This window comes from Xyrauchen texanus, chromosome 6, assembly GCF_025860055.1.
Source record: "Xyrauchen texanus isolate HMW12.3.18 chromosome 6, RBS_HiC_50CHRs, whole genome shotgun sequence".
Taxonomy (NCBI): domain Eukaryota; kingdom Metazoa; phylum Chordata; class Actinopteri; order Cypriniformes; family Catostomidae; genus Xyrauchen; species Xyrauchen texanus.
The window spans coordinates 33,371,751-33,386,338 of NC_068281.1; the positions used below are offsets into that span (position 1 = coordinate 33,371,751).

At 35.4% G+C, this 14,588-nt stretch overlaps 2 protein-coding genes across 2 annotated transcripts; one reads left to right on the plus strand and one right to left on the minus strand.

Annotated features, from left to right (window-relative positions):
• The first annotated feature begins 6,085 nt into the window (after window positions 1–6,085).
• Window positions 6,086–6,879, plus strand: LOC127644494 (somatostatin-2-like). The gene is made up of 2 exons (XM_052127665.1): window positions 6,086–6,284; window positions 6,463–6,879. The coding sequence occupies exons 1-2, from the start codon at window positions 6,147–6,149 to the stop codon at window positions 6,652–6,654; spliced, it is 330 nt and encodes a 109-aa protein (XP_051983625.1). The 5' UTR covers window positions 6,086–6,146; the 3' UTR covers window positions 6,655–6,879.
• Window positions 6,880–7,074: 195 nt separating this feature from the next.
• Window positions 7,075–13,473, minus strand: LOC127645400 (pre-mRNA-splicing factor CWC25 homolog). Its single transcript, XM_052129005.1, has 9 exons — window positions 13,328–13,473; window positions 12,845–13,017; window positions 12,450–12,686; window positions 11,446–11,515; window positions 11,222–11,358; window positions 10,999–11,065; window positions 10,693–10,889; window positions 10,270–10,434; window positions 7,075–7,585 (listed from the first exon to the last, which is right to left on the minus strand). The coding sequence occupies exons 1-9, from the start codon at window positions 13,343–13,345 to the stop codon at window positions 7,471–7,473; spliced, it is 1,179 nt and encodes a 392-aa protein (XP_051984965.1). The 5' UTR covers window positions 13,346–13,473; the 3' UTR covers window positions 7,075–7,470.
• Between the last annotated feature and the right edge of the window lie 1,115 nt (window positions 13,474–14,588).

Sequence of the window (14,588 nt, forward strand, 5' to 3'; positions counted from 1 at the left end):
ATCTAGTGGCGAACATAGGAAACAGCAGTGGTACCTAAAAGAACCCTAACCAAAACATTTTTATTTAAGAATATACTGACTTATAATATACTGATATAATGCCGTAATAATTGCAATATATCAGATGTTTCAGAACAAAATGGACTGTCTATGTAGTGTCCAGAATGAAATGTCAAACTTCTTTTGGGCAACTTCATATTTTTACTCCATATTTATTTTAAGAATTGCTGTCAGTTACCTTTTAATGAGTGTCACAGTCCTGGCATCTGTGAAAACTAACCTGCTATAGGAACTGGCTGGCCTCCCATGATGCAAAATTAAAGTTCAGGTAAGTTTACATGAGTCAAACAATACAAGCCAGTACAGCAAGCTTGCGCATAGGACAGCAAAAGGAGATGCCGCATCTGCATCAAAGCAGAAAAATTGTTCTAGAGACCTATAAGTATCAAATAGAAAAATAAGTTTCATTTTCATGGAGAAGTTTGTGGATTCGGATGCAGACTTCAGTCAGACTGACGTTGCCCCAAACTACACATGCCCTCAATGTTCATTCAAGAGCTGTTTATTAAATAAATAAAAAAAAAGCTGTTGAGAATGTAAAAATTGTGTTGAGCGCATTCTGTGTACATTTGAATAATAATACAAATAAAAGAAATATGTTAACAATATTTAAAGTTAAATGGGGAAACAGACTGAACGTAGTTTTTCAAGTAATCACAGCTTAAAATGGACAATTAAACCCATGTTAAGAAGAACAGAATTCAACATATTTGCAGCACTAGGTATAACAGTGTTATTTAAATTTAATTAATGCAGTAATCTTACTACTTAATCTAAAGTAATATAAATTAACATTCTAGAGTAAATCAACTGAAACTGACATGTTAAACTAACTTGATATTCATTATCATTACAAAAATATGTATAGAATGTATAGTTCCCTTAGTTTGTTAGCTGAGAACTTTGCCTACAAATATATACATTTCAAATTAATTTATTATTAAAAAATATAAACTCATATTTAAAACATGTTTTGTCCCTTATCTAAAGATTCAGCAAGCAATCCGTTTCCAAGTGTTTTTAAAGTGAACCAAAAGGTAGCAGATCTTTTGCTTGTCAACAGGAGGTAAAACACAGGGGGCCAAAAGTTTGGAATAATGTACAGATTTTGCTGTTTCGGAAGGAAATTGATACTTTAATATTTTAAGTGGCATTCAACTGATCACAATGTATAGTCGGGACATTACTGATGTATAATACAGCTCCATCACTATTTGAAAAAAGTTATTTTTGATCAAATCTAGACAGTCCCCATTTCCAGCAGCCTTCACTCAACACCTTATCATTTAATCATGCTAAATTGATAATTTGATACTAGAAAATCACTTGCCATTATATCAAACACAGTTGAAAGCTGTTTGGTTCATTATATGAAGCTTAACATTGTTCTTGTTTTGGAGTTGCCAAAGTTTGCAACAGACTGGCATGTCTTAAGGTCAATATTAGGTCAAAATGGCAAAAAAGAAACGGCTTTCTCTAGAAACTCATCAGTCAATCGTTGTTTTGAGGAATGAAGGCTATACAATGCTTGAAACTGGCAAAAAAACTGAAGATTTCATACAAAGGTGTACACTAGAGTCTTTAAAGACAAAGGACAACTGGCTGACAAATTGACAGATGTACAACTAAACAAGAGGATAAGTGCATCAGAGTCTCTAGTTTGAGAAATAGACACCTCACATGTCCTCAGCTGACAGCTTCATTGAATTCTACCTGCTCAACACCAGTTTCATGTACAAGAGTAAAGAGAAGACTCAAGGGTGCAGCCTTATGGGAAGAATTGCAAAGAAAATGGCACTTTTGAAACAGAAAAACAAAAATAAAAGGGTAGAGTGAGCAAAGAAACACAGACATTGGACAACAGATAATTGGAAAAGAGTGTTATGGATCTTAAACCCACTGAGCTTCTGTGGGATCAGCTAGAACGTAAGGTGCGTGAGAATGCCCGACAAGACAGCCACATCTATGGCAAGTGCTACATGAAGTGTGTTGTGAAATGTCACCCGAGTATCTGGACAAACTAACAGCCCGAATGCCAAGGATCTGCATAACTGTTATTGCTGCACGTGGAGGATATTATGATGAGAACTCTGAAATATTTTAAGTATCTAATTATTTTCACATTTTAATTGTAAGTTTTCACGTTATTAATGTTCTGACTATACAGATCAGTTGAATGCCACTTTGGTGAATAAAAGTACCAATTACTTTCCATAAGAGCAAAATCTGTACATTATTCCAAACTTTTGGCCGTCAGTGTATATATAAAGGCAAGTCTATCTGTGCTGTTTTACATGTATTTTATTAAATTTTAGCACAAATAATTATAATATCAATACCTATATCTGAGAGAAGCATATATATATATATATATATAAAAACACATATAATCAGACTCTTTGTTCATTAATGCTGTTGCCTTAGGAAAGAAATAAGCAATAACAAAACTCAGCCTAACTCACATTTTAAAGGGATAGTTCACCAAAATAAAAATGAAAATTCTCTAATAATTTACTCACCCTCATGCCATCCAAGATGTGTATCTTTTTTCTGAGGAACACAAACAAAAGATTTGTAGAAGAATATCTCATCTCTGGAGGTCCATACAATACAAGCGAATTGTGGAAGTAATGCCTTTTCGTGATATTTGGACCTTCAGAGTTCGGGCCACCATTCACTTGCATTGTATGGACCTCCAGAGCTGAGATATTCTTCTACAAATCTTTATTTGTGTTCAGCAGAAAAAGAAAGTCATACGCATTCCTTTAAGTCTCTCCACTGACAACCAAAATGAAGAGAATGCTTACTTATTCAAAGACTATTCTTTATATTAAACAAGTGGGTCTCACTTGCCAAAAATGCTACCTAATGTATAACTACACTTTACCAATGTAGTATGCACTTCATATAGATAACTAGAGTATCTATGCAATTGTGGATCCTTCAGTGTTGCACAGTGTTGTAGTCCCGACTCCAAATCCATATCCTCACTGCTTAAGTATGAGTCCAAGTCCAAGTCACCAATGCCGTGTCCAAGTCAAGTTCCTATTAACTACATACAAGTCTGAGTTATGAGTCCTTGTCCATGTCGAATATATGTTGCAAATATGGCCAGTTAGAACAGGAGTAGGATAGAAGAGGAGGACATTTCTAATAACTTGTCCAGACTTCATGGAAGTTTAAACCCCTTCGTTGTTTATACTTACCTTTATGAAAGTTTGCCATTGTTTAACATTGGCATCTGTAATGATAAAGCCATTACCACAGGTAAGACCACTGATGGATCCTCATTACTGTGGTTAGGTCAGGGGCGTTGCTAGACCCCATTTACTGGGGCACGAGCTCCAGCAAATTTCTGCTGTACCCCAGTAAATGTTTCTAGTTAAATCTTTGTCTGACGAAGGAAATTACATATATCAATCTGGGAAATATGCTTTCCTATTCATTGGAATTGATCATTTACATAATTGTAATAATTTAAAACACTAAGATGAATTGTGTCGCTCGCTGAAGTGAACGCATCCATCCTTCCTGTTGGATGGCCCTCATTTCATTTCATCAACTCTTAAATGCATATTTACCAGCATAGATGATCACAAATTATCTACAGATGTAAAAATGTGAAATCATTTTAATTAAAAGTAGAAAATTAGTTCTATTTTATTAAATTTAGATTATATCTGTATAAACTTATTTGTATTGTTTAATGTGTTTACAGACTGCCTGATGTCACTATTAAACCCCATCCTTCATAATCAAAGGATTTCTATTTTTTGATTTTGATGAGTTGTTTTATATTGGAAAAACATTCATATGTAGACAGACAATACAATATGTGAATTCACATCATAAATATTTTTGTTTTACTGTTTGTATTGCATACCATTGTTGGATTGTTATGCATCATAGGAGTAATGAATGTAACATCATGCACGTTTAGCTTAATATTAAGTCAATTGGGTTTACATTTAACTCACACAGGTATTAACTGCTGACATGTCAAATATTTCGTTATTTTTAGGCTTATTTCTTAGTATAAATGAGCAAAATAAAGTGATAGAATTATTCCTTCTTTCAGGATTTCATTTCTATAAATGTTATGCAACACCTTATGAAACCTAAGTATAATAAAGTAATAAGCAAACCACAAGATATGCAGTGATAGTGAACTTATATAGATACAATATAATACAAAATATATTTAAGTGCAAATATGTTACTACTATTTCTGTCTCAGTTCATTTGCTACCTACTGTTACTGTATATGTTTTAAGCAGTTGGGAATTTTATTTCCTTTTGTACTTTGACATCTTACACTATTTGTAACAGAAAATTTGAGGAAAACTAAAGAAGTGCTAATCTTCTATTGTTTTGTCAATGTAACCTAAAGCATCCAACTGTTATTTGGGGGCAATATCCTAAGCAGAAGGATACATTTTGAGCATTTTCATTTCACTAATTGTTTTAATTTGTTTTATTTTTTTTATTTATTTATCTCTCTCTTACTTTTGATGTGTGTGATCATGAATGGAGCCTTTCTGCTTTATCTTCTCTGTTTCTGGACTCTTTTCTGAAAAAATTGTCAACTTTCCAGACAATTTCTGGAAAATTGTTGATGCCATAAATACTGAAGTGCTGGCAACCATTATACGTGATATCAAAAATGTATGTCTGCATCTGCTTTACAACTTACAATGTTGTAATATAGGAATTATACTGTAATACAATATATAGCTACAGTACATTGATTCACTGAGATGTAATAGTCATTGTATTTGTGGTCACTAACACTTAATAGACCACATTGGTTTACATTTGCATTTGTGAATTTAGTCACAAATCGTAAGACTTCACTAAACGGTTCCATTTGTTAAAATTAGTTAATAATTGATATGACGCTATGACGCTAAGAGCATAGTGATTATGTTCCCATATGCCGTTGATTGAAGTTTTGATGGTGAAATGCTCTGCTGATGTAGCTGTAGCTAATAATCCTGTTATTTTACAGTTTCAAAATCAGAATCAGAATAAATGCGTGTTGGCCAGGTCAGATTGTTATTATACGTAGAAATAGTGTACTGTATGGTAGCCTGCATGCTAATTTACCATATTCATGTTAGATGTATACAATTTGTGAGTGTGATGGTTATCAGAAAGATATCAACAATAAACCATAAAATGAAGCATGTTAATATTGCTGTAAACCAATTTTTTTTCATTTGATTGCAAAATGTAGCCAAGAGATCTGATTATACAGTATGTGTTTTACAATAACAAAGTCAAAGGGTTCAAACCAAAACGCTGTCTGCCTTTGAGTTGAGGCAGTTCAGAGAACTGTGAAATCAGAGTTTGCATCCATAAACATACTTAAATTTAAAACAACTCATGTAGGCACAGGGTTCAACATTTAATTTCAAACACATGATGCTTAAGTTCTACAGTATTTTCATCAACTTACCATATCTTCATATTTCACCTGGACAATCCACAGTAAAACAAAGTTATAAAGAAGCTCAAGGATGAGTCCGGATTGTCACTATTTCATTAGGATTTACTTCCTGGATCCGTAAGCCATACAGGCAGATGTAGGTACTAAGAACCTGTTTTGAAAAAAGTGCACATTCTTTTGACCTGTTTCCTGGTAACATCCATTTGCAAGTTATGTCCATCAAGAATTTATGACCCAGAAACTGGCATGAGGTCACTCTAGCAACATATCAATGTAATGGTGGCTAATTTGCAGTTTATTGGGGGTCCTGCTTCATGTGAATGCACTCTTTGTTTGGACAGCAGGAAAATACCAATTAAACTCTCTTGGGACCTGAGCGTGCCTGAAGATGGAAAACAAATGTAAGTTACATTCCTGTTTGGAGATCATGAGCAGCAGATACTAGCTGGAACCAGTTCAGGATGTTAATATTTACTTTGTACACCTTCTCTGGGCGTAAATAATTTCAACACTGTGTGAGAGGAGATACCAGTATAAATTACAGTCTTTAAAAGCAACAACACACGTTTAGGGAGAACAGTGCATCAGAGAGGCTTCAACCAAGCTTGATCAAGCCACATCCATCTAGACAGCAGATATGGCCACTTCCCAATTTCACCTAACTCTCTCTCTGCTCTGTCTGGCCATGACAGCAGGCATCATATCATGTGGTCGGTCACATATAGTTTTGAGCTCTCCATTAGAGGCATCTCATAATACACCAGGTGAAGAGGAGGTAAGATTTTACTGTGACACTCAAATAAATTCTTCTTATACTTCATGCAATATTGATGGACTTCAATATACTAGGATACAGGACATTTTATGCATGTACTGTTTCAGAACAATAAAGTTTTCTTTCCAGACATTTACCCTTTCTCTTACAAACTTTAAGTATTGCTATAATTGTACAGATGCCAGAGAGATACTCCCTTTCAGAGCTCCAGTGGATGCTCAGTAACTCAGACCCAGCAGCCATCCAGTCTGACAGCCCATCTCTGGGGTTATTACAGAATGGACTGGACCTAATGAGGAGAGACAATGGAGACAAAGAGCGAAAGCCTGGCTGCAAGAATTACTTCTGGAAATCCAGAACTGCCTGCTGATCTACAGCATCCAACATGTCCAATCTAGAGGCCTCTAGCACAATTGCCATGCTGCCAATCATATCCTCCTTTCCTTTCCTGAATCCACACTAATCAGAAGACATTCTGTATTTTGTCTCAAAGGAATGCGCCTCAGTTAACATATCAATTCTCTGTTACCAGTGTTCCTCAATCTCAGTATTATCTTGATTTTTTTAAGCATTGACTGCTTGCAATAAACTGAATACAGCATATACAAATTGCTGGCTTGTGTTACTCTGTCTGGTTCTAAGGCAACTACTATATAATCTAAATTGCATCTTAATATTTTTCTGAATCAATTTAGTGCAAGACAAACAATGCATTGAAAATATAGTTCCAACTAGCATGCAGGATCAAATTTAGTTTTTTTTTTTTTTTTTATTGTTTCAGAGACACTTATAGACACTCAGTGGCTTATACATATGAAAGTTATAAACAAATGTTATAAACAAAAATGATATGCACTTAAACCAAAATTTCATATGAACCAATTAAAAAAAAAAAAAAAAACAATGCAACAAATACATTTGTCCATATATACACTAGACATTCAAAAAATTTATATATACAGTAGTACTGGCGAATCTAACAGGTTGATCAGGAAAAAGACAAAGCCATGGACATAGTGTCAACTTAGGGCATTTTATTTACAGGGTATTCATTAAAATATACAAAATGTCATCCTTTTTTTAAAACTTTAAAATAAAAACAAAGTGGTAAAAGAATGCATTGTATGATTTAATGCAATAAATCTTTTTTTAAATTTTTTTTTTCTTTCTTGAGCCCTTTGGCTCTTCATCTTCTCATGAAGTTCTTTTCCAGAGCAGCGGGGGTCCTCTGAATGGAGTAAATGTTTCTCTTCACACGGTCCTCCAGAGAGGAAGTGGCAGCGCTCTCTAGCTTCATGTCACTGTAATTAGAGATGTACAAATTAATAAGTGAAACAAACCACAAGAGTCACTCACCATTACACAAAGCTTTTTTGATAGATCAACAGCTGGGACAGTTTGTGGAGCAGAACTGGAATCAAGTAAATTCCCCATTCTCACACTTCTGCACACATAGATATGAATTTAAAACCTTCTAAATGGTAGTCCAGACGATCAACCACAAGACCGGTTTTCATTTTTTGAGGGTTTGATGACAATAGTGTACAAAATGACAAAAATGTTTGTCTAACAGTAACAGATCTCACAGAAAATTTTCAAACATTTGGAAAAATCTAGAATCATTTATAAATTTAAACATATATAAAACATAAAAGATACAACAAAAAACAACTGTCCTTGTGGTAGTAATAGCAAAAAATGTATCTACTTAAGAGTTAGCTAAATAAGTTAACGTTATCTGAATTCTTCACGTTTAGAAGGCGGTATCATGTGGTACCTGTTACCACATGAGAAGAACAGGTACCTGTGTACATGTACACAGTCATTATTATTACTGGATGAGGAATTTTATAATAGTTTTATATATAAATATTGCAGAGTTGGAATTCCATTCTCAAGTATGAATACTTGCAATTATCAGTTTTTATTAAAAATGCCTTTCCAGTGTAAAACGCCTGTTATAATATATAAATCATTCTGAGATTTAAATGCAGATGCATGAGTATTCAGTTTTCAAAGCGTCATGTGCCACTGAAAGAATAAAACTTTGTGTTTCATAAAACATAGTCAGTGGCTGACAAGTGCAATGTCAATCTGTAGGTATTTTTGCATTTTCTGTTATAGCATAATTACATGTACAGCTGCTTTGAAACAACGCCTGTTGTGAAAAGTGCTATACAAATACATTTGACTTGACTAGGTCTGTTCCCCACACAAAACTACTGTATGAATGCATGAAACATATCACGAGTCATATGTGCAGTCAGTGGAGATGTTAAAGGCTTCCATAGAAATGATCAGTTGTTGTTTTCTGGATGAGGAAAGCAGACAGGCATGTCTTTCAGATGAGCATGTAAGAATCAAAATTTTCAGAAAGGGTTAATGTCTCTGAATGAAACCTTTTTCTGAATGGATAGATGGATAGACAGACATACGTAAACAGGTTACGAAAGTAACAAGTAAAAAAAAGTCTCAATTTCTTTTAATGAAATATTACCTTATCGTTTACAAATATCAGAGACCCCAGGTATTGAACCAATTTAAATTCACCAAGAAAATGCTTGGACCTAAACATAAATGAGTATTTTTATTACTTTCTGCCATCAAAACAACTGCAAGCTTTTTTCTGGTAACTGCCTAGCAACAAGATGCGCATCCCTAGCAACCAAGTAACAAATATCATATCTCTGCACCAGAAAATCATAGAGATTTACGGGTTGCCTTATTTCACTCAGTATGGCAAGTACCCTTGATGAGTATCACCCTGGTAACTACCTAGCAACCAGATGGGGTTACCCTAGCAACAAAGTAACAAATCACATATCTCTGCACCAGAACAACAAAGACTTCTGGTTTTGTTCATGGGACTCAGGGTGGCAAGGATCAATCAATCTATCTATCTATCTGATAGACTGAATGGTCTAATAATCTTTCAACTTTGAACTTTTAAAACTTATAACTACTTCAAACTAAATCCTTCAAACTTTAATGCTAGGCTTTCTCAAGACAACCCAAAGTTTAGCCACAAACTTTTCAATCCTCTTTTTTTACGAGGCAAACTCGTAAAAATCGCCCCTTTGTGACGCTTTCTGCAACTCTTGTCATGTGGAGGGAAACACGGTGCGTGACGCTGGGTTCAGCATCCAGAACCAAAAACTGCCACGAGAAGTCGTCTGCCCGAGGCAAAGACGCAAAATCTAATAACAATTACCTCAGCATCAGTCTCCCTTACTGCATTTGATTACGCACAGGCGAGTTGAAGTTGATGCTGACCAGGAGGAAGATTTGAATTGTCGATTGAGTTCTGTTCAGTTAATTTTTTACGTGTTCTGTTCATATTTTAATCGTATTTGTTTTTTGTAATATTGCGTTGTTCATATGTCGTGTTTTAGTGGCCTCCGCTGTCATTGCGGGGAAAAAACATTCATCTGTTCTGACAATGAGAAGGTCTAACGCAAGCAATGTATGTGATTTTGCATAGCCGATTTTCAAACATTACAAGTAAACACGCTACTAAGACGGACAGAAAACATGGACAAGTTCTTGAAAAGGAAACAAATTGACAATGGTTAGCCTATGTGGAATAGTGGCATAGCGTAGAATTTTTTAAACGTAAAAACTGTGCCGTGGTTGGGAAACACTGACCTAGGGGGTATGGATGCAGCATCATTCAAATGTGCTACTCTTAATTAGCCATAATTAATCTGATCCATTTTGTAAGTGTCCAATAACACGGCGGTTCCTGAGATCAAGGCAAGTAGTATTTTCGGCTAGTCATGTGATTCTAACATGGCAGCCTCAATGAGAGGACCCTATCCATGTAGAATAAAACAGATTATAAAAGGTTACTGATGTGACTGGACTTCATGTCATGTTAGTGCTCATGATCTCATACATGTTTCAAAACAGCTTTTTATTTCTTTAAAGAGTACAACATTTTTTAATGAGTAAAAACTACTAGGTGCACCGTTAAGAAAATACTCACTGAATAAAACCAGCATGACGGTTCTGTTTGTCATTTTCTCGAGCCTTCTCTTGTTCCTCTTGATGCTTATATTTCTTCACGTTACTTTCCCTCTCCACTTCCCTTTCACGGGCAAAATCCATCATTTCCCTTCTCTTCTTCTCCAACTCTTCAGCTGAGAGGCGCCTAAGAAAAGGGGGAAAAAAACTTAAGCAGGGATGTCTTCTATCTTTGCATTATATGCAGCTGATGACACTGAAAGACTTCTACAGCATAATATATATATATATATATATTGTTTTTATCAAAAATTTTCATTACAAGCTCTTTAAAATATGACACCAAACATGTCTATTGTGATTAACATAAATAAGAACAAAATACTGAGTACAACACGCTTGACAATTTAAACAATGCAACACAGGAATGCATTTAGAGTCATACTTGCTGTAATTGGTGTACTGTGGTCTTTGATAACGGTCCCTATGTCTCGCTGGGCTGGGGGCTTTACTTTTGGGTCTCTTCTCTGAGTCACGAGAATGATTGTCCCTGTCTGCTTTATGAGACAGAGGGGAATGGCTCCTATCTCTTGAACTGTGCTCTAAATGGTTAGATGAGTGATGTGATCGGTTTGCTGGTATCTGAAACACAGGAAATAGAATAAATGTATAAAAAAAACAATGCATTACAATAAAGAATTCACAAACAAAATTTCCAGAATGCATCTTTACAAGCAAGAAAATTACTTACTTGGAGTCCATAGCCATATTTGTGATGTCCATTAAAGGTTGTGACATCTGATCGTTCCTCTTTTGACCTGGTTGGTAAAACAGATCAACAAATTGTTGACAAGCCAATCAATTTAGTACACTGCACCTCCAACAAGGTCCCCTGGATTAAACCAAGAGATATTTATGCCACAAAACCAAATAAAATATGAAAAAAAAAAAAAAAAACTCTTTTAATTAAATACCTATGCTTCCTGTCTTCCTCATCAGAGCTTGAACTCCTCCTCCTGTGCTTCTTCTCCTTCCTTTTCGCTTTCTCCTCTCTTTTCTCCTTTTTTTCCTTTTTCTTTTTCTTCTTCTCCTTCTCAAGATTTTGACGCAACTATGGACAGAAAGAAACAAACAGTCACAGACTGTATAAAAATCACACATATACCACAAAAATCAACACACATGCGGTCAAACTCACCATCTTTTGAATTTCTTTCATTTTAACAGGATTTGTAAGAACTCCCCTCTTTTTCTCTTCCTCTCGTTTGCTGAAAATAAAAAAGGGGATTGTTTACACTATTGAGGATGCAAACTCATAAGAGGTGAAAAAGGTGAGAAAGTCATAGCAGGTGTTCCATGTGTACATTTTCAGTTAATTTGTTTGAAGTATTTAATGCTTTTTGTCTATTTAAAATAGGGCTGTTGAATTAACATGTTAATTCAGTGCGATTAATTATATAAAAATTATGTGTTAAAAATAGTAATTCAATAATCATGTCCCTGGAATGTAATAAGGAATATTCTTACCATCAGAGCAATTCAAACTTTAAGTACCGTGTTTTCAGCAGGGGACAGTTAGCAAAACCCCAGCTGTTCTAGGGACGTGCAGCTGTACAAACATCGAACCACACTCAGGCTTGACACTAGCATCAGCACAAGATGAGGATGTGTACTAGCGTTCAAACACAGCTGGATGGAGTGTAATTCCGAATACAGGGATCTTGAGATGTGCTTTTCTAAGTTTCAAACTACTCTTTGACACAGCAACTTTAAAAAACTGTGTTTGTGATGCAGCACAACCACAGAGAAACACTCCAAAAGCATTCGTCTGATGCATATGTACACTTATGGGTTCTTAAAAGAGCCCATATTATAACTCTACCTCGGACAGATTGACAAATTCACTTGCAAAATGGATGGCTGTGAACTGTAGGCCAATGATAGGCTTATGTTCAATAATATAGAAAAACAATAAAGCCACTATTTGAATTTGGGGAAATTAGCTTCAGATAATATGACTTAAGCTGAAAGGTGAGCAATTTTTTTTCCCACTTAAAAAAATTATATATTTTTAAGTTAACGTAACTTAAGAAACTCTAAAAGAATCTGACAAGCTGTCATGTATGAAACCGTTTAAAACTTACCAATGAAATATAGGAATGAAACAAGACAACTAGCTACTAGTTTGTTTTTCAAACTTACCGGATCTCAAAGAGTGGGTCCTCTCTTATCTTGGCAGCCATATCATTGGTAGAAACAGAAGTGGAGGGGTTGAATATAGAACCAGGCAGGAGGCCCGTCTGAGCAGATGGACCGCTCTCTGGTTCCTCATACTGCTGGGTGATCTGCTTGTCAATGGGGCGACCAAGAAGGTACTCATCACGAGAGACCTGTCCTGCTGGACCCTGGTACATCCAGTCCAAACGGTCATCTTTTTTCCTGCAACATTAAGGTGGTAGGATTGATGAATTTAGTGCTACATTTTTACAACCAAACAGAATGTTACATGGGATCAGGTATATATGCATCAGGTATATGCTGTATTACGAGTAACTTAGATGAAAAAGCATCAGAGGATGTGGTTATGTGTCACACACTTTAAAGCGCCTGTCTCTTGCGCATATTTGGTTATCTCCTCTCGAGCTCGCTCATTTTTCAGCTCTTTCTGCAGCTCCTCGATCTTCTTCCTCTCCGCCTCGTGTTTCTGCTCCGCTTTCCACACTCGCTCGATGTTTTTCAGAGTTTGGGGATGCCAACTCTTCTTCAAGTTCTGGTGGGATTCACATAAATAAATAAAGTATAAATCACGATGAAGTAAAAACAAACATTTTAGACAAACAGACGTGGCGTGCTTCCAGTTAAGCTAGTTCGCGTTAAAAAGAACCAGTGTTGGACTGACAAAATGCGAACTACCTTTCATACAAATGATTATTATATTTAATTTACAGTGAGTAAATAATATTGTCAAGCTTTCCTAAACAAGACAACAAACTGAGACCACTGGTTATCATCATCAGTAACTGGCTCGTAATGGATTATCTTTCACGTGCTACAGGAAGAAATACGTAATATGTACTTACAAGATCACCACCTCCCATGTTGATAAGGATGAATTGATAGTACAATACGGAGTTATTTCAAATACACTAAACGACGAGAATGTGGATTTAAACGTCCATTTGTGTTGTGTGTAACGAAACACGAACGTACTTCCGCCACCTTCTTCTTCTTCTGTTGTTGTTTTATGGCGGTTGGCAATCCAACTTAAATGGTGCATTCCCGCCACCTACTGGATTGGAGTGTGGAGCACTAAATGGTAGGAAAGTTGGAGAAAGGGGATAGGAGAGAAAAAAAAAAAAAGAAAAAAAAAACCTTATATCCTATTAATCAATCTTGTATCTTTTAAGAAATTAAATAATTCTTCATAAATTCTTGATTGCTTTGGGCCATTTCCTAGCAAAACCTGAAGAGATACGTCATTTACTCCCAAAGATCTTAAGGCTTGAGTTAGATGTAATCTTGCTCTTTCATATGCATCACATTTTATAACAACATGTTCTACAGATTCTTCTAGACCACATTTATCACATTTACCAGTCTCATGTTTCCCTATTCTATACAAACATTTATTTAGTGCACAATGTCCAATACGCATTCTAGAAATTAAAACGTCCTCTTTCCTGTTTCCAAATTTTCTTCTTTCCTCCGCCACCTTCTTCTTCTTCGTTACTGTTTTATGGCAGTTGGCAAACCAGCAATTGATGCATTTTTCGCCACCTACTGGTATGAAGTGTGGAGCGTTGATGTCATGGTGGGAAGAAAGAAGAAAAAAAAAACTTAAATCCTGTTTTCCAAATTTGTGTCCTTCAAATATATTAGTAAGAAGGTATATACTCTTCCATCCTTGTTAAGTAGGTTTTTCAATGAAAGCTGTGTAATATCTTTAGATTTCATTGCTTCTATATGCTGTGATCTTACATTCTTATGACACATTTTATTAGGACATGTTCAACTGTTTCAGGAAGACCACATCTTATGATTCATGTTTGCCAATACTGAAAAGTGATTGATTTAATGATCAATCTGTCAATTTAATGAAGAATGCCCAGTTCTGAGTCAAGCTATTATGGTATCTTCTCTTCTGTTTCCATAACTATTCCTCTCAAATCCAACAGCTCTTTGGATATTATATAAATTACAACTCTTTATCTCTTGATACCGTTGACCTTGCCACATCCTTATTACAGCTGTTTTTATAATTCCTTTTACTTCCATTTTACTCAATGATACACTAAAGACTATATCATGATGCTTGTTTAGCTATCTGATCAACTTCCTAAT